General features: G+C 52.1%; 1 protein-coding gene across 1 annotated transcript in view; it reads left to right on the top strand.

Annotated features, from left to right (window-relative positions):
- LOC144721137 (uncharacterized) overlaps positions 1-24,967 on the top strand; it is a 42,192-nt gene that overhangs the window by 14,745 nt on the left and 2,480 nt on the right. Inside the window, exons 4-6 of the mRNA XM_078598533.1 lie at positions 6,882-7,018; positions 19,785-19,954; positions 20,513-20,605. Of these exons, the coding sequence (XP_078454659.1) occupies positions 6,882-7,018; positions 19,785-19,954; positions 20,513-20,605 (400 nt within the window). The remainder of the gene's footprint in view (positions 1-6,881; positions 7,019-19,784; positions 19,955-20,512; positions 20,606-24,967) is intronic.

Here is a 24,967-nt window from a genome sequence, read left to right as displayed (position 1 = left end):
TACCCGTTAGGGAGGTCACGATTTATGCAAGTAATGAGGGTTTGTCAGTTCGTCAATTTAAAAATCGATTCTCACCTACGGCTGGGAAATGAACTCAAGTTGCTGGGTTCATAGTGCTGTGTGCTAACAACCGCGCCACCCCTCCAAACACATGGCCCCTCGGTTCCACGCATCAATTTGTGTGTATGGGCATCGCCTATTTATGGTTTCCGTAAATTTTTTAAAAATTATATGCCGATGTTATATTTAGGTTATATTGAGCAAGTGAAACGATACCAAAGAGCAAGAAAAAATAATAAATAATACAAATTAGGTGGTAACAATGAGACAAAACAGAATAGATTCTGGAATATCGAGCTCGAATTGAGATACCTAGTTGAATCGTAACAATTAATCAGTTACAACTATTTAAGCACTGTATACGACCGCGAATGTAAACAAAAACATTGGCAGTGGCCATTTAACCGAGAGGTCAAAAATCCTTGGTTTGAAACGAGGTTTCAGCCACCCGTGCTAAAATCCGCCTCCATTGCGTTGAGTTGGTGGCCTCAGCCTGGTCAACGCTGACTGTGAAAAAAAACAAAAACCCACCGAATTAAATTTTACCAAATTTGGAAAAACTCTGGCTTCGAGAATTACAACATTAAATTTCGGTTTGACTGCCAGATTGTGTTATGGAGGGATGCACTGCACTGCAAAAGTGTTGCGGGCGGACATCTCTTCAACTCTTGGCCCTGACGCGGAGGGCACATTTGAAATAAAATTGCGGGAGCGAAAAAAGAGGAAAAAAAATATGAAATAGATTCTTGCGTGCAGGTGAAATAAGTAAATTCATGAAGCAATAATCTATTACAGTATTTCCATTTCATATATGACGTAAACCTAATGATGCTACCACGTCCATTGCAGAGATAGTCAATGAACTCGGCTCTTGTAAGCCGATTTAATGATCCCGGTTAACCTCCGATAACTGCCCAAGGTGTTCACACACACTCTGATGTGAGCGATGCTTTAGTTATTGAGTGATACAAAAAAATTTTTAAACCACATTCCTAGGCCTCCCTTGCTTGGCTGCTGTTTAATATTGCACGATGTTATGTAATATTTCTTCCTATATTACAGTGCTGTGAGTGGGGCAGAGTATTTTTTGTGCAATTAGTAACGGGTGGTGAGAATGTCAACACGTCTTAGGAAATTTTAATAAATTACATAACGCGAGGTGTTCTGTCAATCCGACCGGCTGGTTCAAAGGTAAATTCAAGTCGTGGTTGGGAATTGACTCAACCCATCATCCCTTTAGTGTTTATAAAGTAAGTACAATTTTGTGAAAAAGTCACCAGTGGTTGTTCTATTGATACACTCACAACCCATCCAACCTCCCCCCCCCCCAAGAGGAATGTGGAATTCCCACCACTGGCTCAGAGCCATAGACAGGAGTTGAGCAAGTGTCAATTCTCATTTGAGCAGGAAATCAATTGGTTGATTTTGTTCAACTGAAACAGCAGTTTAGGAATCTCGTCTCTTTCGGTGGTGGAATTCCATCTGTTGTTGGCTTTGTTGCTTGGCGGAGTTAAAGCATGCTGCTACCATAATTTTTTTCTATTACTATTTTTTATTTTACAAGGTAAGGCCCCCTTGAGCTATGTAGCTCTTTGTCAGAATCGACCTGGCCACAAACAAAGAGGTTCATCATGCGGGAATTCATAGCAGCCATATACTCTAAATGTGCAGGGAAAAACCGGAGGACCCGGAGAAAAATCCACGCGACCACGGGGAGAACATGCAAACTCCAAATACACAAGCGTCAGGGTTGGGGTCAAACCTACGACCGCCTGTATACCAGGCGAGGGAGTTGAAATCTCGCCATCCCGCCGCCCATCCCACGGAGTACGGGTTAAAGCTTAAATATATATATTTTAAAACCCATGGCGGCTCCCGTGATTTATGACCATAGCTTACGTGGGACCGTTCTCACGGCGAAAGGTTAACATCCTGGCTCTCCCACGATACGGTTTCCCCCTTACGGCAGCAGCCCCGGCGGCGACTCCTCGGTAATTATGGCTAAAGTCCACCGGTGTGTCTCCCGATGTAACGCTGGCACACGGGCGCGTCCACCACGCGCACACCGGTGCCGGCGGCTTTGCTACAGGGGCCGCGGTTGACCCCGTGAACTGGAGGCCGCCTCCGCTCATTATCCGTCGGTTACTTCTTCTTCGTGCCGTTGAAAGTAAAAATTTTATGAGATTGAGATGTTCGGGATCCGTCCTCTGGGCCAGTTTTGCAACCAACTTCAAGCGGTGTTGTTGTTATTCCAAAAAGCATGCTCCTGTGTGTGTGATCGGCGCGGCGTGTTTGTGATGGACTGGACTCGTAAGAGCGCGCGCGCTAACAGATGTTCGGAATTACGAACGCGCAACGCGCCACGTTTCCGCTCCACGTCCTGGGAGCTCTCATCAAGGCTCTATCGTGGGAGCACCTAAAAAAGGAAGCTCCCAGCACGTGGGGCGAAACCTGCCGAACAACAACACGTGGCACAACGCGATCAACATGCTGCACGGCGCGACAAGGCATGGGATAGCCGCGCGGTAGCACAGCCGCGACAACCCACACAGCAGTCGGTGCGTCGTGCGTTTGGGGGGTGTTTCTACTACATGCGCCTATTTTTAAAAATTATCAGCACGGCGGTGCAGTAATTGGAAGCGCGGAGGCACAGTCGGGGCTGCCCTATCCTCGGCCTCGGCAAAAGGTCGCCCTGTTGATGGCAATGGCAGTTGCGTGTCTCTGGCAGCCCGTGCCGCAGCGGCCGAGTTAATGTGCTGGCACGCTGTCGCCAAATATTTTTTTCTTTTGACGATTGCTTTCGCTGTGCTGTGTTTATTCGTCGTGGCGTGACGGTCAGTGCCGTGCCCCGACGTCTTCAAAGTAAACTGGAACCATTGGATTTGACACCGTGACGGCAAAGCGTGACCCCCCACCCCCAAAGCGCGGGGCCCGGGGCAGTCGCCCCGATTCGCCGTAGCTTAGGGACGGCTCTTGAGTGTGCGTGATGCCGGTGAGGTGCTTTGTGTCCTCATTTTGCACGCTCTTATACGAGGTCGCGAATATCGGCACTGGGGAGGTGAATGCACTCGTGCATGTGTAGTAACGCTCACGACTCGTTCACACCGGAGTTGGAGGCACACTTGTTTATTTAACACCAACGTTGTGACATACACATTTGAGGGGGTATCGGCCCCCTCACCCGTCTATCTGAGGACACACCTCTCTAGCTAACCCTAGCCTGCCTCTGAGTCCTCCACTAATGGGCTAGGGGAGGCTATCTTGGCCCGACACTGGTCAGTCGGGCCCGGTACCCAGAGTCCAGACCAGCACTGGCTCTGGCCCTGGTACCACGCCACTGGCTCGAGCCTGCGCGGTCCTGATAAGGACGGCGTACCAGGGGGAGTCCAGGGCTCTCTCTAAGACGTCTTCCGTCTTCTCTCCTTTAGCTAAACATCACTGCCGAGCCCTTCGATACATTCCCCTTTTATACCCAACCCCTCCCTGAGGGGTGGGGCCCCGGGGGATCATAACGACCGAATCGACCCCCCAGGGTGTCTGGCGCGGACGTCGCAGAGGGCACCTGCTCGTGCACACATGTAGCCCCGCCTACTGTGTTTGTTTACCATAGGCTGCCATGCATAACGGGCTCTCTCTCTAACACCCCTACACATGTAAGGTGCTGGCCACCTCTCCCCTCTATTTTCACCTATTAGGTGCTCGCTAACAGCAGTCTTGGCGGAGAGCGCCAAACACGGTGGTTAGCGCGCTGCGCTATGAACCCGGTGACCTGAGTTTTGTTTGCCGGCCACGGCTAACATCAGTGGCCACCGATAGTCAAGAGAGTCGTGGGCCTTCCCCTCTCTTCCCCAACTCGTGCCGAATCGAATGGTGAAGTATGGTCATATATCTCCCATGACCGGTATGACAGGAAGTCATGTGCGTATGCAATTTGTACTTGTATACTTTGTTAATGTATATACAAACATTTTAATGACTTGCTTACCTTTTCTATATTTTGCACTCCTATCCTTGTTTGTTGTTGTAACGTGCTGACCCGCCCCCTACTGGACATCTGTGAAAAAGAGCTTCATAGCTCATCGGATTCCTCCAGTCGAAACAAAGATTCTGATTCTGATTCACACGGGAACCACCAATCGTTGGATTGATAGAGGACTATAAATGTACAAACAACAGCAGTCGAGCTTCTTATTTCTTTCTTCTTCATCTTCCTCCTCCTCCTCCTTCGTATGGATGAATAGCAGCAGATTACAGATGTCATTTTAGATTTGTTATCCACCCAATTGTCTGTTGAGAAGCAGAGTGGACCTCGTGTCCATTCCTCCTGTAAAGGAGCGAAGGCAGCAACAGCGGCAGCAGCAGCGGAGTGTTGACGATGCGGCCGACGGTTTGGGACTTGCGGCCGCACCGCTCGCAGGCCCGCCGAATCTTTCGTGCATCAGGTTGCCACATGGGCAATGCCCGGTCCCCATTCGGTTGACGCAGTCGAGCTGATGGTCGGTCTGGTTAGACTGTGCGAGGGGTGGTGGGGGGGTTGTTTGGCGTGGCGTGCGCTCGCACTGTATACGTGGTGGGTGAGCTTTTGTTGCACGCCACTGCTGGGCGCTTGAGCCAAGCATGGTGCTAATGCTACATCAAGCAGATGCAGCGTTTCCAGCGGGGAGAAACTGGGAGGCCTGTATTAAAACATGCAAATCCATGTTCAAGATCGGATCACACTTTTCTCTCTCTCTGTAAACCTCTGGAGAATTAACGGATATGAAATGTAATGTGGCACGCACCCTGGGGAAATGATTTTTACATTTGCCACTTTTTTTTTATATGATCGTGGTGCCAGTGTTAAGGCGCATGCAGGGGAAATGCATATATTTGTTTTAGGTTGCTCTACAGCCGAGTGCAGCTTCAATGTTCCGCCCTGCGGTGGCGTAGCTATCCAGTGTGCAGGCAGTGCAGCTGCACAAGGGGCCCATAGGACGAAGGGAGAGGGGGGGTCCCATCTCACTCCTTGCACCAGGGTCCATGCCAAGTGCACCGCGCGGCTGCTGGGATGGGGTAACAGAAATTGTTTATATTTTATTGGTCCTCATTTGTTAGTCGAAGCATTGTGTGGACGGTGTCTTTTTTTTTACAATTTTATCATTTTCGTACAACGGCGCGCATCACGCTGAATTCGTGCCAGACACAGCTCGTTGCAAGCGTGTCTACGCAATTAAACGCTTTAAACAAGTTGGTGTGATTTCCCTTTGCTGGTGCTGGTGACCTCCCCCCCCCCCACTTAATTGCCGTAATGAGAACCCTCGTCCCAGTGACGTTCATTAGCGCGCTTCGAGTCGGCGAGCGCGTATGTCAGCGGACGTAATGAGTCGGTTGCTATGGGGCCCTACGTCCCCCGAGGAGAGGGGCAGGAGCGGCATCCAATTATCCCTCTTATGGATGCGCCCGCCATCCACGCCCTCCAGGCAGGCGGGCGGGCAGGCCTGAGCACACAGAGAAGCAGTGGACTCACTCATCTTGGGCACCCCCCCCCCCCCATTTCTCTCTCCCTCCTTTGCCCGCCCACCCACCACAGCTCCCAAACCCCCACCACCACCGCTCCTACCATCACTCCGAGCCCCCCCCCCCCACTGGGAGCGCAATCAGCCTCGTGCCGGCCACTGTAACTCGCCGATTCGCACGTCCGACGGACGGGTTGGGAGAGGAGGAGGGGGGGGAGGCGGTGGTGGGGGATGTGGGAGGGGGGTGAAGCGGGAAGCGATCGCTGGCTCGTAGCCAAGAATCGCGGACCGAACACCCTGCGCGTTGTACCCCGTTCGCTCTGGAGGAGGCTGATGATGTGACGGTTCCACGTCATAAAACCGAAGGATTGTCGCCGATATTTATTTAGTTATTTAGACGCCTCGAACCCCCCCCCGCCCATTGGTTCCATGTGGATTTTTTTACGTATATATATTATTTTAGTATTTTAGGGAGCGCTCCGGTAAGATGCGGTCAGGCTGTAGATGTGCACTGAGAGAGAAGACGAGCGGTCTCACGGCGGCGGATGGTTAATTCCGGCTACGGCTACGACGGTGGGTGAGCGTGACACGTTCCTGTGAGCGCGGTGTTTGTCGTGGGCGAGGTTGCGCTGTCTCGCGATGGCTCGGGCGTTACGTGTCGCCACCAGTGCCCCCGATCGGTGCGGCTCCTCTCGATTCTTTCCACGTGCTTTACATTACGCGCACAGCAACGGTGTACATGTTTTGTAAGCAAATGCGCGCGAGAGATATTTTAACTGTTAAAATATGGAAGAAGAAAAATAAATTGTGCAATTGGTCAAATTCTCGAGAAATGTAATGGATCCTAGACCGGTTTGGGCACGTGTCGAGAAAGAGACAAAGACGGTTGCTAATGGGAGGGTGGCGGAGATGCCACCGGTGCAGTGCAGACGGAGAGTGAGGGTGAGAGGGTGAAGGACTCGGTGGAGCGAGATGCGAGGACCGTGGACGTGACGTGAGAAGAGCAAGCACATCTTGAGCGACTGTCCTCGGGCAATCACGGGACATCTGGCTTAGAAGAAGGAGTCGTACGCGTCTACGTTTTTTGTCTCCCTTCTGTTCGTATACGCACACGGCAGCTCCTGTTGTACGGCATTTGAGATCGTGCGTCTTGACGGACAGAAGCGGCGCGCACGGTCGAAGACCTCCGGCTTTGGGGAGTGCGTGCCGAGCGAGGGGGCGTCCACCGTACCCGTGGTGTGTCCACCCCGCGGAGTCGCCCCCGTGTTACTCACCCACTCGCCTGCCTCTCCCCCCTCCCCCACCCACTCACCCCTTGACGTGCAGGCGCGTGGAGTCGCTCGCGCTGCGCTGGTTCTACGACGGCGCGCGCGCTCGTTTCGGCGGCTGCGGTGGCGCCGAGGTGGCATGCGTGGTGCGGGCACGGCTGCGCGCCGCCTGGGAGGGCGGCTCCCACCTGGCAGGTACGCGGGGCCGGCTCGTGATGCGGGGAGCGGCGGCGGAACTGCATACGCGGGGGTGGGGAGGGGGGGATACGTCGGTGGGTTGCGTGCAACACGGCACGGTAGGCTCACACGTGGTGGAACGATGGAACGCGGGGTGGTGGTGGAACGTCGTTCGTCAGTGTCGCGTTTTACTTGGTCGAACGTGAAACGCAGGGGAACAAGATACAAGGTGGGATATCGAACACAGGGGAACGCGGTACAGAGTACTTGGTGGGATATGGAGCACAGGGTAAAGAAGGTGCATGGTGGTGCTTGACATTCTGTGTGCATTTCGATTTAAAGCTTTCGTGACTGCAGGGATTCATCTTCTTGGTTCTTTCGGTAAAGTAATAAAATAATAAAAATAAAACATAATAAAATAATTATTTTATTATGTTTTATTTTTCTTACTTTATTATTTCCCTTCTACGTGACTTTACCGAAAGAACCAAGAAGATGAATTCTGCGTGCAGTGGAATTCGACGGGGAGTTCTCACGGAGTGATTTCAGGGAGTTGACTGGAGTAAGTGGCAGGCGACGAGTTTCCAGGCCATCACAGCGGGAGGTCTACTTGATGTGGGGTGCCGGGGGTCTCGCCACGGACAGACCCAGCTGAGATTGCTACCCTCCTGCAAGTGGACACGTGCGGTTCGCAGGGGAAGATAGTGTTTGGGGAGAACAAGGTGCATCTGCGAGGAAGAAATGAACTGGCAGCTATTGGCTAAAGTGACGGGGGGGTGTCTGATCAGAGTTATTTTTGGTGATAAGAGTTTAATTGTAGCCGCTGATTGAATTTGGTGCTATATTATTTACCGCGTTCATAAATATTAATTGATACTTTTGACTGGGACGTAAATATTAATTGCTACACTTTATTATTTACGATGCACGTCAACGTTAGTCGGGGAAACTTGCTTCTTTATGACGGGAGCCAATTCGCGAGGGAGCAGCCGGTGTGTCACTCTTGAGCAGCGTTTACGGATTTTTTGTTTTTGTTGTTTTGCCGCTGACAGACGGGGATATAACGAAGTGTGGAAAGGTCCCACTCCACGCTCTGCTCGTTTAGCAGAGGTCCCGAGCAAAGACACGAACGGCAGTGGCTGCCTTGTTGTGACAATAGTGATGTCGCAATTAGTGTGATTTTCATTTTGTGATCCCAAACCTTTAGGGGTCACCGCAAATAGTATTTATATTTGCTTACATTGTCTCTATGTTGCACTTATAATCATTTGTTTTGTGTTGTTTGTCGGCTGTCATTTGCTGACCCACCCCAGCTGGACATCTGTGAGAAAAGAGCTTCATCGCTCATCGGATTCCTCCAGGATAAATAAAGATTCTGATTTTGTTGTACGTGGGATAGTGTATCCATCCGGCCATGTGATTTCGGGGACACTTTTTTTTTTACAATCGTAATAACAACGCACAATAACACGCACATATTTCGCAAATTGGACTCAATGTTCCAGAACTCAAGTGTGCGGAGCCAAAGCTCGAAGCCCCTCCTATACCAGCCCACACTTGCTGCTATTGGCATTTGAAATGCATTGCTATGGAAGGATACTGCATCTAATACTGGACCCAAAGGGTGACAAACGTAGAAGTCAGACAAAGGTTGCACGGAGAAGAAGACAACCTGATGATGCAGGCAGTGATGAGAAGGACACTGACACTATTTGGACACACGTGTAGGATGGACAGCAACCAGGACAATGAAAAGTGGTGTTGTTCACAAAATTAGAAGTAACCGAAAAAAGAGGAAGAGCCAACAGAGCATGTCTTGACGACGACATCACAAGAGATTGGTGCCAGAAAGACGTGGGCCACCACTTGAGCATGTTGACACAAGACAGAGGAAAGTGGAAACAAATGACGAAATGTGCAGTGCACACCTCCGGGGGTTAGCTGCCCATGGCTCGTGGTGATGATGACGATGATGACTTGGTGCTGCCGATGATGATGGTGATGGCAACGTATATATCAGGAGTAGAACGGCACAAGTCCATCGTGGATTATCGTAATCACAGACGCCTGCGTAACCCGCCAAGGCACAACAAAACGATTCCCGTCAAACGGGCAGCAGCCGCCGCCGCTGCCCTCCGCCGCTGCCCTCCGCCGCTGCCCCCTGCCGTCTCGCCGAGGCTGTCGTCCGACTATTGTCGTCCGACTGTCGACGGCGGCTGTGATTTTGCGCGAGATGTTTATCTCGCGGGATTACAGCGGCGTCCCCATGGCAACCGGATGGGGGGCAGGGGTGTGTGGGTGTGTGGCTGGGAATTTGAACACCGGCGTTTAGTGCGTCCATCGTTGGCGGGGCGCGCGAGAGACGCGCTCGCGCTTGAGGCTGAAACGATCCACGGGTGGCGAAGGCGCGAGTCGAATTCACGACGTTCGAAGCGGCAGTTGCCGAGTGATGGGGGTCCTCCTCGCTGACGACGCGCATTCGCGACGCGTGGCGCGCGGGCATGAACACGAGTGGCGCGCGGGCATGAACACGCGTCGCACGCACGCGGGGCGATGAGGTTGCTGTCCCGGAGTTTCAATCTTTTTGCCGTTCGCGCCTGTTACACAAGCCCCCCGCCCCCCGCTCCCCGCCCCCCGCTCCCCGCCGCACCTTTGGTCGGACAGGGAGGTGTATATAGGCGAGGCAGTACAGCAAATAGGTTACTGGCATCTGCGCAGAGTTGGGATCGTTCTTCGGATGTGCGTAAAGGTTGTTTTTTTCTTTCTCTGCGCTCTTCACGTATTCCTGCCACGTTTAATAGAAACAGTGAGATATTGGTACAATATCTACATGAGGACCCTCTTGAAAAACAATATATTTTTCAAATTGTATTACTTGCCGCGTACTTGTTAGGCATGTAACAATGCACCGATTCAGCAAATACAATCTTCGATCGTCACGTTCGTGATACGTGCAAGGAATTGTGCACATGAGAATTTTATTATTGACATTCAATGTCATTTGTTAGGCAAATGGACATGGAGCAGTGGCGCAGCTGGTTCTCTGACTGCACATTGAACCCGGCAATCGAAGCGTGCTGCCCAGCCATAGCTACCATGAGTGACGAGCGACGTCAGAGCCAGAGCCGTTGGCGAATGTTTGAACTGGTCTTTGGCCTCCCCTAAGTCAAATTCGACTTGTGTAAATGCCAGCACTGGGGAGACAAAGGTGGCCGGGCATAGTGATGTCCACACCGCCCCTGCACGGGAGATAAAATACCGTTACATCGCAAGGCCATGAGAGATGGCAGTGGCTTAGGAAATATTTCATCCAGCAGTGGATTGGTCATGGCTGTCTTGCATATTCAGTTCTTTGTGTTCTGCATATTTTTTTCAAATAGTCTGAAAGTAACATTTGCATACAATTTGCATGTAAATTGTATGAATCGTAAACAACTGATTCTTACACGTGCAATTCAACTCTTGCGTAACAAGCGTAAAAAATGCAATGTATAATTTATCATTGATGGTTTGTCCCAGCCTAATTAGTATAAACCCGACTTTTATGTATCCGTTCAAGTGGAGTAATTCATCTTCAAATTGAAAATTAAATAGTTTACAAAACTATCGCTGAATGCGTTCTGTAAATGTTGCCAGTCCGGGAGAAATTACACGTTGACCCACCCACCACCATAATCATCGTCAACCATGGTCAATCCACTGCTGGATGAAGGCCTCCTCCAGCCGATCCAGCGATGTAACAAGCCACCCAGCGCCTGCACTGATTCCATGGCTCCGTCTCCCGGTGGACGCATTCTCGGGCGCGTGAGACGTTCCACCTGACGGGAATGAAAAGTCGACATTTTAAACGTGTCGCTGGAAAAGATGAGATAAGGGGTCATCGGCGGTGACGGACGCGGCGCCGAGGTCCGTGTAATCCGCGCGCTCACGACCCTAGCGGAGCCTTCACTCACTTTTATATCACACCTGCCGACAACCGAGATGTCAGGGTTGGATAAATTCATTTAATTTATTTTCTTACATTCGGTGAAAAACACCGCCCCAAAAAGCAAGACTATACTCCTGTGCTCATGTGAGCAGCTAAGCCACTTCAATTTCATCATCATCATCATCATATTATTATTCATCAGCCATGATCTATCTACTGCACGATGAAAGCCCCCCCCCCAAGCAGTTATCGTCTCTCTCCGGAGAGACAGTGACTGCGGCGCAACAATCCATGTATGTAGCTCCTGCACACGAGCTTATTATTGTAATCACTCCATCTCTGCGGTGGACGTCGTCTTGGGCGTGTTGCCTCCTTTGCCTGCACCTCCATCCTTAGTCTCAACCACTGGCCAGTTCTCACCGCATCATGTCGGCTCTCTCAGGTGGTTGGTGCCTGCTCCCTGTGGCATACGAGAGGGCCACGGTGTTGAGAGAATTCAGTGCAGCTCTCCCACGCGTTTTCGGGTTGTACTGCGTGTTGCTCGGCACGACGCTGCATGTGCTGGGAACTTCAGCAGGAGCTGATGTTGGTGCTGGTGCTGCTGGTGCTGTTGTTGTTGCTGATATTGCTGATGTTGCTGCTGGTGTTGCCGGTTCTTAACGTTGATTGGTTCAGCTCCCTGACACTGGCAAAGGAGCAGCATCATTGGAGAAATCTACTCCTCGTTTCGGGAACATGGCCCAATTTGCAAGGCTTAAGTTGTTTGCAAGGTTAACTCGGTGGTAATTTTTCTGAAAATCCCACAAAGACAAGCGAAGGCCGATTCGTGTTTTCCCCCTTTTTGTCAGTGGCAGGCTACACCGGACTTATTACGGAGGTCACAGCGATGAATAGAGATTTAGCCCTCATTTTGAAAGAAAAAAAACTCCCAGAGTGCATTTGCGCTGTGGCTTTCTCTGGCATTGGCACTCGCGCGACAGCCGTCCCGTTCATCTGTCGATTAAAACCACTCACTCAATTACTCGTCCATTCGTTCCGCGCGCGTTTTTACGACGGCGAACCCCGGGCGCGATCACGCGACGACGACCAGGAGGAGACATCCCCCTCCCTCCTGCCTCACCCCCCCCCCCCTGCCTCACCCCCCCTCCCAACCCTTCCCGCACTACGCGAACGGCTGCACTTGTGGCTGCTTCCCGGAAAATGAAAAACGCGTTTACTAGCAGATGAGAGAGCGATTGTGTGCAGGTGGCATCTGACACTTTCATTACTCCACGCACGGCGTGGGATTATAATGGCTTTGGTTGGGGCTGGGGCGGGGGGCTGGGGCGGGAGGGGGGGGTCTTGGCTCGGCTGTGGTGGCATTGTGAGGGGCGCAAGCACTGGCGGTGACGTACACGCGCGTACGCACGCGCGCTCCCGCGCACCGGCAGACGTACACGCATGCGCATAAGTGGCCAGGCGTACACGCGGACAAGGGGCCGAATATTTGTTCCTGAATACATCCACCGGGTTCGTAGTGCGCCATCCAATCCGCGTATGCGTATATGCATGCACGCACGCCACGCATATACGCATACAAGCGTGAACTAAAAGCCGAAAACGATACCCTGGTTATTTTTATGGCGGTGAGCGCCGTTGCAGCAGTGAACACACTGTGCGTTAAAATCCGGGAACCTGAGTTGGGTTCCCGACCGCGGCTCAAACCAATTGTGAGTGATGTCTAAACGGGTCCTGGGCACCAACACACTCACTGACCAGCGTAGTGAAGTATGGTCAAACATCCCCAAAGATTGGCGCAGCATGGGTAGGATTTCATCCGACATCCTGACATATGGTTGTAACTTATTATTATTATTTATCATTGAAATATTCGCAAAATGTTTGGCCACTTTTAATAGAAAGGGCCGATTTAGGCTGGTGTGACATAGGAATGAGGGTTCGTGGTCAGCACCACATCCAAGCCACATTTGCCTCCCCGCTGCTGATGTTTCAACCACCCCACCAATCACTTCACTCATTTAAGGCTGAGTTGACCTCGAGAAGGCCCACAATATGTTCCAACACCACTCGCCAATGACGTTGTGTGCGACTGGGAGTTGTTCCGAGGCCGCTGGGTCTACATCGCGGAGAGCTGACCACTCATTCGCACTTATACGCGCGTACGTGCTTCTACGCGTGTATGTGCATGCGCTTGCACACTCAGATTTGATGTCCTGGGGCATTGAGTTTGCGATGATTTTCAGTGGCAAGGTGTCCACGATAAGCAACTTTCAGGGCAGAATGAAAGAGGTTTTGACTTTTCCCTCCACTACGTTATTATTATTATTGCCTGTGACCCAAGTCACTCGCAAAGCAACCAATCTGGTCAGATCTCGCAAGCTAAGCTGATTCTCGCCTGGTGGACGGTCCTCGTATGGACGACCGCCATGCGTAGAGAACGGCTGCTATAGGCCGCTGTTTGGTGCGACGTTATCAGCAGACGGCAGCGCTGCAAAATCCATCGTTGCGCTGTACTATGCTGCAACATCTTTGCCGCAACATCTATGCTGCCTGCCATCAACCAAACGGCATTGACCGGCGTGGTGATGCATGACCGAATCAAATGGCCTCCACCACACGCACACAGTACGTGTGGTGGGTGGGGGCCCTTCACCCAGCAGGGCCAGCATCGTGGAAACCACGAGCAACAACGCACACGAGGCGGCCCTCGTGTTGCTTATGCTCACTCCCGTGGGAGTTGGCGGCACATCGGGATGCGCAGGAGAGGAACAGAGCGGGAGGGAATTGTAAACAACAGCGGCGGCACCGCTGTCTGCCTGGAGCTTCGTTCAGCCCTTCGGGGCTGCAGAGCCCCGGCGATGCTCGCGGAGGAGGCTGAAAGGATTTTGAACGGGAATCGATATCGTTCGCAGTGGAAAGTTTCCTGCCGACCCTCTCCCGCCGCCCGTGATGAATGGCACCGAGGCGTGACGCGGCGCGCTCGGTGGCGACGGGAGGAGAAGGCGGAGCAGTGAGACGGCGCCCTCGGCAGCGTTCCGCCGCCGGACGCCGAGGGGACGCTGCGGTCAGGTGAACGTGTCAGGTGAACGCGTCAGGTGAATGCGTCAGGTGAACGCGTCAGGTGAACGCGTCAGGTGAACGTGTCAGGTGAACTCGTCAGGTGAACGCGTCAGGTGAACGCGTCAGGTGAACGCGTCAGGTGAACGCGTCAGGTGAACGCGTCAGGTGAACGCGTCAGGTGAACGCGTCAGGTGAACTCGTCAGGTGAACGCGTCGGGTGAACGCGTCGGGTGAACGCGTCTGGTGAACGCGTCGGGTGAACGCGTCTGGTGAACGTGTCAGGTGAACTCGTCGGGTGAACGCGTCTGGTGAACACGTCAGTCAGGTGAACGTGTCAGGTGAACGTGTCGGGTGAACGTGTCAGGTGAACGCGTCTGGTGAACGTGTCAGGTGAACGCGTCAGGTGAACGCGTCTGGTGAACGTGTCAGGTGAACGTGTCAGGTGAACGCGTCTGGTGAACGTGTCCCAATGGTTCAGGGAGGGGGAGGGGTGGTGGGTGGAGGAATCGCAGCAGGTGGTGGTGGGTGGAGGAATCGCCGTGGGGTGGAGGCTCAAGGGCCGGCCTGTGTTGCCGGCCGCTGGTTTGTGTTGTTACGTTGGAGGGCGGGGGGGGTAGAGGGGGAGGGGGTTGTACGGATGGCCAAGCTTACGATTGTGTAAATGATTCTGGCCCGTTTCCACTCCATGCTAAGGCGCGGTGCACGATTGTTGCATCTCAGATGGCTACGGCGTGGGGAAGCTTTTATCCAGCATTGGATTGATCGTGGCTGATTGATGGTGATGATGCTAAAACGCGGTCCTATAAGGTTGTGGAAGGACTCTGTGTTCATTGGCTCAATATCTCGAGCGTTAGATCGGATCATCTCTCATGGATGAGCAACGAGCGTTGGCGTGTTGACCAGTGAGTGGTGTTTAAAAAAATATTTTATTGCGACGTCGCGTAGTACAGGCGATGCGTTCGGTCAGCCCGAGGCGTCACAGCGCTCAGATGATGGGCAGGACGGCGGGGTCATAGAGGTCATAGAGGCAGATACAGAGAGACGTGGAGAGTGTGGTGTCACGGAAAGAGAGAGGCACACACACACACACAGGGGCAACATGAAGAGACAGCCACATATCACAGAGAGATGCATAAAGAGACAAATAAATAGATACACGTAGGGAGAGAAAGACAAAGATAGGGAGATGGGAATCGATACAGAGCTCAGAGAGATACACACAAGGATGGACACAGAAGGCGAGAGAGACAACCCCATAATCGTGACACACACACATAGACAAGTTTAGATACATGTAAATTAGTTGAGGGTGAAGCTGTGGTTAGCACATTGTCCTATAGACCTGTCAAAGAGTTGTATTCTCGACCATGGCTTAACATCAGTGGCATGTGGTATTTGAAGCGGTCCTGGGCCCTCTGCTTCATTGTGGAAGATGCCTTCAAGTTTGACCAACAATTTGGAGATTATAATTTATTTTCAAAAAGTAGTGGGCCCTCCTTTTCCGGAGCACCAATGCACCGCACGTGCATGGAGATGGCACACTGCAGCCAGCTGAACCGCGCCCAATTAAAGGGATTTCTTCACCGATTCGCGCGATCCACAGCTCCCCCAGAGGGCATCTTTGTGGACAGGCCCTGCGTCTGGCCTCGGCGCACCCGTAGCGGGAGGGAGCGAGCGAGCGACGCGCGGGTTGTGAGCGTCGCCGTCGCCGTCACCCCAATGCAATTCTTCCTTTTGAAGGAATCGAGCCATGAGCCAGAACTTGATGAAAGCGTTAAATCCACACACGGGAACAGGGCGGTGGTGGGGGGTGGAGCGAGCATGAGTGAGCGTGCTGTGGCAGCAGGAAATTAATTTTCTGGCTTCAATATTTCAGCTCGGAAGGACACCGTGATTGTATTTGAGTCCACGTGCTGCAATGTCGAGAATTGTGTGTAAATTCAGGTCAACCGCGTCCTTTTAGCAAAGCCTTTTTCCCCCATTCGTGCAGTTTTCTTTCCCGGCGTGCGAGATTGGCGTCACGTCCTATGAGACTAAAAATCCATTCGGAAATCTCAGCAGAGTAGTGGGACCTCGCGCGACTTTCAATGGCTGGGCAAGAGATGTTCACGGAGCCTATGACAAGCCGCCCTCATGTGCCTACTCGGCTGTGAACCTCGTGTTTGTCATTGTGCGATAGTCGAACCGATATGTTTTTATTCTCATAGCTGGAAGGTAGCCAAGTTAAGTGACAAACAAAAGCTGCATTTGATTTCGCTGTGCAGTCGTTTGTGACCGAGCGGGCAACCATCATCTGATTTAATCGCAGCGAGACCGAAGCCTAGACCTGAACCCGGGTCCCCAATGGTTCTGGGTCAGCTTCGCTTTGACTTCTGAGCCACCCAGCCACCTCCGCCTTGGTCAACACCTCCCCCAAATAATGAACACACACACACACAACGACGACAACAAAACCCTCAACCCATTTGTTAACACCACTGCCTAAATAATGGTGGCATCCGCACGCCGCCGGTGTTGTGACTTCCGGAGCGTGAGTGCCCAAGTATTTACGGCTTTGGCGATTTCTATGACTCTAGAGCCCCCTAGCAGCGCCGTGACAACATTGGCAATGTCGCAATTCAGACTCGGTGGTATGACACCATAGAGCGTCTCCTTTCTCCCAACCCCCACTCCAGCAATTACATAAATTACCACAATTCGGAGTCGTGGGCCCATTCAAGATCGATTGCTTATTTTGTCCCTTTTTTTCACAGCCTTATTTTGTACTATCGATTTTATTTTGCCCTATTTGTACATCTTGCCCCTGTAGCCTAAATGTAACGTAAGCATAGCGTGCGTGTTTAACGTCGCGTAAATTGTAAGCGATCTAATTCTTGGGCGCACGATCGGCGTTGTGCAGCGCGCGCATAACAATCACGGTAGTAGTCGCAGGGGTAGATGGCGTATTAGTATTCATCATGCGCAAAGGTCACCACCACCACCACCACCAAGCGCAATACAGAGCAGATCAACAAAACAAAACTACGAATAACAATACCGTTCAATAGACTGCCCGTGCAAAATAGACCTGGGTCTGTGAGCGATTATAACGGGTGATCGTAACGGCCCCGCTTCATGGAATCGACGTGCCGCGGCTCCGCATCTCAACGACACGGCCGACTCACCTCTCCGCCGAGACGACAGCAGCGGTCGTGGATTAGGCCCCCGTCAGGCGCGGTGCCGTCAGGCTAATTTAATGTTTTTCAACATTTCTTCAAGGCCGCTCGCGCAAATGTAATTTGACGCGCGTGACTGGAACGAGCTTGGCCAATGATGGTCACCAGTGTGGGGGGAGGGGGGAGGGGGCGTTGCGTCCGTTTAACGTTCGCGTTGCCGTCTCTTAAAAGCGCACGCCCGATAGTGCATTGTCCTTGTGCTGTCCTACTTTTGGCGTTCTCTGGTCCAACACTCTTCTTGGTTCTTTCGGTAAAGTCACGTGACTTTGTTACGTGACTTTACCGAAATAACCAAGAAGATGAATCCCTGCAGTCACGAAAGCTTTAAATCGAAAAATGGTCCAACACTGTTTGAGACTAGGCTCTAAAGAAAGCTGTCTCTTGTGTGGATCAAAGACAATGCGTATACTACCAGAGCATGTTTTTGTTTGCATGCTCACCACGAGTATGTGTAGTTAATGCAGTAACATGAATCCTTGCAAAAGGTTTTTGTTTGGTGTTTTCTAACATCTTAACACCTGTTTTATTGCCAGAAAGGGAAAAACCAATTGTTATATGTGGCTGGTGAATGTTGGTGCTTCGTGTAAGTTGGTCTTTACATATTCCCGTGAGCATTTTCCTTCCATGGCTCTAGGGGCGGTTGCCGGAGCTGTGCAAAAGGAATTTGGCCAAACATCCAAATGCAGGACCCGCATGGAAGTCTTTCTTGAGTTTCAGCGAGGATTTTCTGTCTAAAATAACGATATAATTCTTCAATTCTGGATTGACTCGGGTCTTTATACATCCAGTGAAGTATAAAAAAAAATCGGTGATGATGATGATGCTGACACTGATGAACTAATTTAATGAAGTAATATATTTAATGCATGCAAGTGGGTGGGGTGGTGGTTTGTGCTTTGCCCTTTGAAACCAGCGACCTGAATTGGATTCCCAGCTCCAATTAACACGAGTGGCGAGTGATATGTGAGCCAACCAGCACTCACCAGCATGGGGAAGAATGTTCAGAACCTCCCACCTCTCCCGGGGGACTGTATCATCCAGCAATGGTTTGAGAAATTTGCTGCAAATGATGGTATTTTATGACCTACATGACAGTGCACATTTTAAGATAATTGTGTGTATTGTTAGTCTATCATTTGTAATCATGACTGCTCGACGTTGAACCATTACCAGCGCGCCATTCCAATTCAGGCACGATCGCTGTGGATTAGGTGACTACAGGGCAGGCTCCGCCGCGCAACCTGAAGCAGAAAAAATGCGCGCTCAATTTTAGTGCAATCCTGGGAAATTAATTCGGAGGAAGTGAGACGTTTATCTGGGAATGTGGCTGGATAATAGAAAGCTAAAGGAATCGGCACTGGCACCCAGGTCGGGGTCCATGCGGCTGCCGTTTCCGAGATGTCCTCGGCAAAAAAGTCACGTGTTAGTGGACGGGCAGGCGCCCACGTGTGCTGGGGAACGAGAGCAGATGGAAGTCTCCCCCCCCTCCCTCCTGCTTGGAGCTGGAGACAGGTGCTTGACGGCACACCGGCCCGGGGTCCCGTGACAGCGATGGGAGTCAGCCAGGCAGCAGGGCCGCCACCAGCGTGGGTGACGCTCGCTGACACGCCGGCTCGCTGGCTCGCTCCCTGCTCACATTGGCAGCTGATGGCAAAATTTTAATGGCGTTTGGGTGGCTGAAAGCGCAGCGTGAAGACGATGGCGTTTGTGAGAAGCGTGGGAGAAGTGCCGTGGAGGTGCGTGCTTTTAATTGCACTGAGACAGACAAGTGTAACACGTAGATCGGGGATTGATTGCAAATCATGAACATCAGATTGAGCGCGCAGAAAAGTTAGTGGGATTGGGTTGTGCACGCCGCGGCTAGAAGGCACGACGAGACCGGTGACGGAATAGAAGGCAAAGGAGGAACGCACCCGAGCGGATGAGACAACCCGCTGAGATGGAGATAATTACATCAGCTCAGGTGCACGAGTGAGACAGATCGGAGCATCGCAGGGCTGTCAGTGATGGGGACGGGGAGGCCTTCATCCAGCAATGGGTAGATCGTGGCGGATCGTGGTGGAAACCAGTGGTGGACAAACAGTGGCGAATGCCATGAGCACGTGATGTGGCTTGTAACGTTGAGCCCCTTAGACCGGCGTTGCATATTTGAATACACTTTCTGATTTATCTTGGTGGATAGACAATTATCGTACAAAATCAGCAGTGGAAATTCTACAATGACCCATTGCATCGATTCATCCATGAACATTGATTCCAACACTTATGATGCATGCATAGAGTCTTACGGGAAAAGAATCGATGTCAAATGATCAAATGATGCGTCGGTACAAGCGAATCTCCACTTGCAGTTTTTTCTCCCCACCACCGGGCCGTAGCTATCACCATTGCTATTTATTCAACACCTTGTCGACAGATCCGCTACGTGCCACCGAATTTTCTCTCTCTCTACGACACAATTTCACGCTCGAGTCTCTCGGGCGGGCGGGGGCGGGGGCGGGGTGGGGGTGGCGATGGGGTGGAGGGGGGGGTAAGTCTCTCGCTTGTCCCTCTCTCGTGCCGCCTGGCTTCTGCCCCCCAGACTCGGTGATGGCTGAGGTGCGCGCTGCCGCGTGGCGCGCCTCCAGCGACGCCGTGCGCGAGGTCCTCTCCTCGCGGGCCGAGCGCCGGGGACGCCGCTCCACGGGGACGCTCGCCGCCAGTGACGGCCCCACGACGGCCACGCCGACGGCATCGCTCGCGCGCCAAAAGGTCAACGGCTCGCGCGGGCCTGCCGCTGGATTGACCTTGCCGCCGCCGGCGGTATGTCACGGCCAGAGTCCTTAGTCGACGGCGACGACTCGTGGATTTTTAGTCGAGCCCTCGCCTATGGATTTTTCGTGGTGCGTCCTCGCGGTTCAGTTCACCTAAAGCGGTCTAAAGTGTCGTCTAAACTTAACACGATTTTATTACCGGGCAAAGCCTCCCACTAGAGTTGTATAGCTCTTTTTCTGAAGTGACCTGGCCGCCAATGATCGCTCGATGTAGTGGCTTATCACGTGGAAATTTATAGCAGCCAAATACTCTAAACGCACGTTTCTAAATTTGGAGGGAGAAACCGGAGGACCTGGTGGGAAAAAAATCCACGTGACCAAGGGGAGAGAGACACGCAAACTCCCCAAAGTATACAGCAGGCGTCAGGGTCGGGACCAAACCCACGACCTCCTGCATACCAGGAGAGAAAGATAACATCCCACCACCGCGGTGCCCCCCCCCCCCCCCCCGCTTAAAGCCGCGTCGCTCCCCCGGCTGCGTTTGTCTCTCCCACAGGGAGGGGTGGAGGAGGAGGAGCAGCAGCTGGACGTCCTTCGCGGAAGCGGAGCCGTCCTCGTGAGCGAACTCACCGCCAGCATCACCAGCAAGGTAGCACGCTCAGCGGCCGGTGCTGGTGACCGGTGGACGTGGCCCGTTGGCAGCCCGGTTGCTCGCCGCTTGTCGCATAGCTTGGCGGTGTGAGGCCCCACGGCCGCCCTGGTCAATGCTGCGGGTGTGTTTCACAGATGTCCTCCTGGAGTCCGAAGAGCTATAAAGATCTTTTTCACAGATGTCAAGTCCGGACGTGAATCTATTTTTCAAAGCTGTCCAGTAGAACATCTGTGAAAAAGAGCTTCATATTATTGGTTCTTTCGGTAAAGTCACGTAGAAGGGAAATAATAAAATAATAAAAATAAAACATAATAAAATACTATTCTCACGACGTTTCGGCCACAACGCAAGCAGCCGTCCTCAGGTGGAGAACAGGTCTGTCGAGAAGACAGAGTCTGAGGAAGGCTGCTTGCGTTGTGGCCGAAACGTCGTGAGAATTATTTTATTATGTTTTATTTTTATTATTTTATTATTTCCCTTCTACGTGACTTTACCGAAAGAACCAAGAAGATGAATCCCTGCAGTCACGAAAGCTTTAAATTGAAATTTAAGAGCTTCATAGTTCATCGGATTCCTCCAGTATGAATCAATATTCTGATTCGGACATTCTCCACGCCGTCACGTTGGTTGAAAGAGGGCAGGCCGCGTGTGTTGGCATCGTGGTCTAGCTTTGTGAAAGTTGACAGCAGGATGTGACAGCGTTCAGAGAACGCAGCAATCATCGCCCCCTGCTGTCCACAAGAGCGACTGCTCCGTCTCGTCGGTGATGCGTTCAGTCGGCAAGCTGCAGGCCACGACTCTTCCGTTTGCTCGCGCTGCTCGACTTTGGAACTTCTTCCCATCGTATCTTTTCCAAAGTTCTCATATTAACTCTTGTCCATGACAACTTTAAAAGTGCTGCTTATTTCTCGGACCTTTGCGGGTCTTGCTCAGCAACCTTGAGAAGAAGAAAACAAAACTGTGAAATCTAATTCCAGTTGTATACGTATTTACGAGCGGTTTGATGATCTCCCCTGTGACAGACGGACGGGCAGAGAGATGAACAGGGTTAACGCATTGACGTGCTCAACCTTAGTTTTGAGAGCGTTACAGATGGCATTTATATTGGTTCGTTTGGTTGTGGCCATGAGTCTTGGCAGCTTCAATGTAGCTGCAGGGTTTTACTGTTTGAGCCCATAACCCTTTTAAGAGCGATTTAAAATAATTCCTCTTCGAGTCAAAATCCTCTTATCACACGCTATGGCAATTTGTTTTGTACTTTTGTACTATGAACCCGGCGACCTGCGTTCGGTTCCCGGCCATGGCTTAAGAATTGTGAAGACGACTTATTTGTGTTTACCAATCATCAGGCACGTGCGGAAGACGACTTGACAATTCTGGACAATCGCCAGAGAAACGTCGTACTCGAATTGTTAATCTTGTGGGTTCACTCTCCAACAAACCGGATGTGCTGAAGTAGTAACTAATTGGCACGTTTTGTTCTACGTGACAAACCTTACTAATTGGCTGTGGCGGGTGGTGGCGGGTTAGCGGCACATTTACATTCACGCACTATATAGCCAAAAAACAACGAAACCTTTGTAGTGATTGTTCCAAACGATCCCTGGGACAGAGTAATCAAGAAGGCGGGAGCAAACACTCCACGCTCCGATTGGTCGGGGGGCACGGGGAGCAAGAGGATCGGCCGGAACATTCAAAAGGGGAAATGAGATGGAGGGGTTGGGTGAGCGTCAGGTGGGACGGTGAGGCCAGGTGAGGGTAAGAGAGGTGGCGATTGGTGGAGACGGAGTGTGAGGAGGTGCAGAGCCAGGGACAGTTCAAAAGAGGGAGTGGGTGGGTGAGTGAGTGGGTGGGTGAGTGGGTGAGTGGGTGGGTGAGCGTCAGGTGGGACGGTTAGGCCAGGTGAGGGTAAGAGAGGTGGCGATTGGTGGAGACGGAATGCGTGGAGGTGCAGAGCCAGGGACAGTTCAAAAGAGGGAGCGGGTGGGTGAGTGAGTGGGTGAGTGGGTGGGTGAGTGGGTGAGTGAGTGAGTGGGTGGGTGAGTGGGTGGGTGGGTGGGTGAGTGGGTGGGTGAGTGAGTGAGTGGGTGAGTGGGTGGGTGGGTGAGTGGGTGAGTGAGTGAGTGGGTGGGTGAGTGGGTGAGTGAGTGGGTGGGTGAGTGGGTGGGTGAGTGGGTGGGTGGGTGGGTGAGTGAGTGGGTGAGTTAGTGGGTGAGTGGGTGGGTGGGTGGGTGAGTGAGTGGGTGAGTGAGTGAGTGGGTGAGTGAGTGGGTGAGTGGGTGGGTGGGTGGGTGGGTGAGTGAGTGGGTGAGTGAGTGGGTGAGTGGGTGGGTGGGTGAGTGGGTGAGTGGGTGAGTGGGTGAGTGAGTGGGTGGGTGGGTGGGTGAGTGAGTGGGTGAGTGGGTGGGTGAGTGGGTGAGTGGGTGGGTGAGTGGGTGAGTGGGTGGGTGAGTGGGTGAGTGAGTGGGTGAGTGGGTGGGTGAGTGAGTGGGTGAGTGAGTGAGTGGGTGGGTGAGTGGGTGAGTGAGTGGGTGGGTGGGTGGGTGAGTGGGTGGGTGAGTGGGTGGGTGGGTGATTGGGTGGGTAGTGGGTGATTGGGTGGGTGGGTGGGTGATTGGGTGGGTGGGTGGGTGAGTGAGTGAGGGAGTGGCCGAGTGGTGGGTGAGTGAGTGGGTGAGTGGGTGAGTGAGTAGGTGGGTGAGTGGGTGAGTGGGTGGGTGAGTGAGTGGGTGGGTGGGTGGGTGAGCGGGTGAGTGGTTGGGTGAGTGGGTGAGTGGTTGGGTGAGTGGGTGAGTGAGTGGGTGAGTGGATGAGTGAGTGGGTGAGTGGATGAGTGAGTGGGTGGGTGAGTGAGTGGGTGGGTGGGTGAGTGGGTGAGTGGTTGGGTGAGTGGGTGAGTGAGTGGGTGAGTGGATGAGTGAGTGGGTGGGTGGGTGAGTTGGTGGGTGAGTGGGTGAGCGTCAGGTGGGACGGTGAGGCCAGGTGAGGGTAAGAGAGGTGGCGATTGGTGGAGACGGAGTGCGCGGAGGTGCAGAGCCAGGAAGGCGGAGTTCGGGACGTTGCAGGAGAGAGCGAGAATGATGGTGTAGATCCGTGTCGTGGATTACAAAGACATTACCTTGTGAATAAAGAAAAGGCCCAAGAGTCTAGATTTGAAGCTTTCGTGACTGCAAGGATTCATATTCTTAGGTTTTTTCGGTAAAGTCACGTAGGTAAAAAATTAAAATTAATAAAAGTAAAAGTAAAATAAAAATAAATAAAAATCACGACGTTTCGGAAGCAACACAAGCTTCCGTCTTCAGCTATCGTGCTGTGACCGTTCCACCTAAAGACGGAAGCTTGTGTTGCTTCCGAAACGTCGTGATTTTTATTTTATTTTTTATTTTACTTGTATTAATTTTAATTTTTTTCCTACGTGACTTTTCCAGAAAAAACCTAAGAATATGGGCCCAAGAGTTGTCTTTCACCTTGATTGCGGCCGTTCAGCGTGTGGTGCTGGAACGTGGTGGGTCCAGCAGAGGGCGCCCCTCGCTCGGCTGTAATAGAGTGGGGAGATCTCCCACAAAGCACCGCGCTGATCGGGCTGCGATCGTCGCCGCCACGGACGCGAGGGGCACGATCGCGATGCAGTCGCGGTGGCGTTCAAGTTTCAAGTTTCATTTATTTGGTGTAGCCCTGTGAACCATGCGGCTCTTAAGTCGGGTGCAACCGCAACAAACAAAATATGAACGGAGAACATCTTAAAGCGACGACGCGCAACAGAAACATCCTGGATAAACTAGCAAATCTTCCACAAAAAAAACCCACCGCTACGTGCCGTGATTGTCATGCAGCGTCTCCCTCGTCATTCGCCGCTGATGTTAGCCGTGTCCGGAGAAATTCACTCCGCTTTGCAGGGTTTCCGGCACAGTGCGCTAACCATTGTGCGAGCCACTGTTACAAATTGCAAGTTGATCGGCGTTGCCAGAATCAGAATATCTCTTTACACTGGAGGAATCCGATGAGCTAAAACGCTCTTTTTCACAGATGTCCAGCAGTGTGTAATTGGTGAACTCGGAGAGACGTGCCGTGGTGAGTCGGCAAGAACCGAATTTGACAAATCCTGACTTAAAGACTCAGGCCAGGCAGTTTAATGAGCATAGCCATTGCTCCCATCATATCAGTGACCCGCAGGAGAGACATTATATTTGTGCAGCATTTGAAGTTTTGACCCCAGCAATCGAGCAACGGGTCAGACTGTTAGGCCTTTAATGAGCTTCATTTGCGAATTGCTCTGCCTCCGTGCACTCGGCGAATTAAGGGCATTGCCTTGATCTGCGTCTGATGATTCAGTCACTCATTACCGTCCACGTCCACGCC

This window comes from Lampetra planeri, chromosome 10, assembly GCF_965212315.1.
Source record: "Lampetra planeri chromosome 10, kcLamPlan1.2.h2, whole genome shotgun sequence".
Classification (NCBI taxonomy): Eukaryota; Metazoa; Chordata; class Hyperoartia; order Petromyzontiformes; family Petromyzontidae; genus Lampetra; species Lampetra planeri.
Note: the sequence above shows the minus strand (reverse complement) of the source record. Positions and strands in the feature narration are given on the sequence as shown.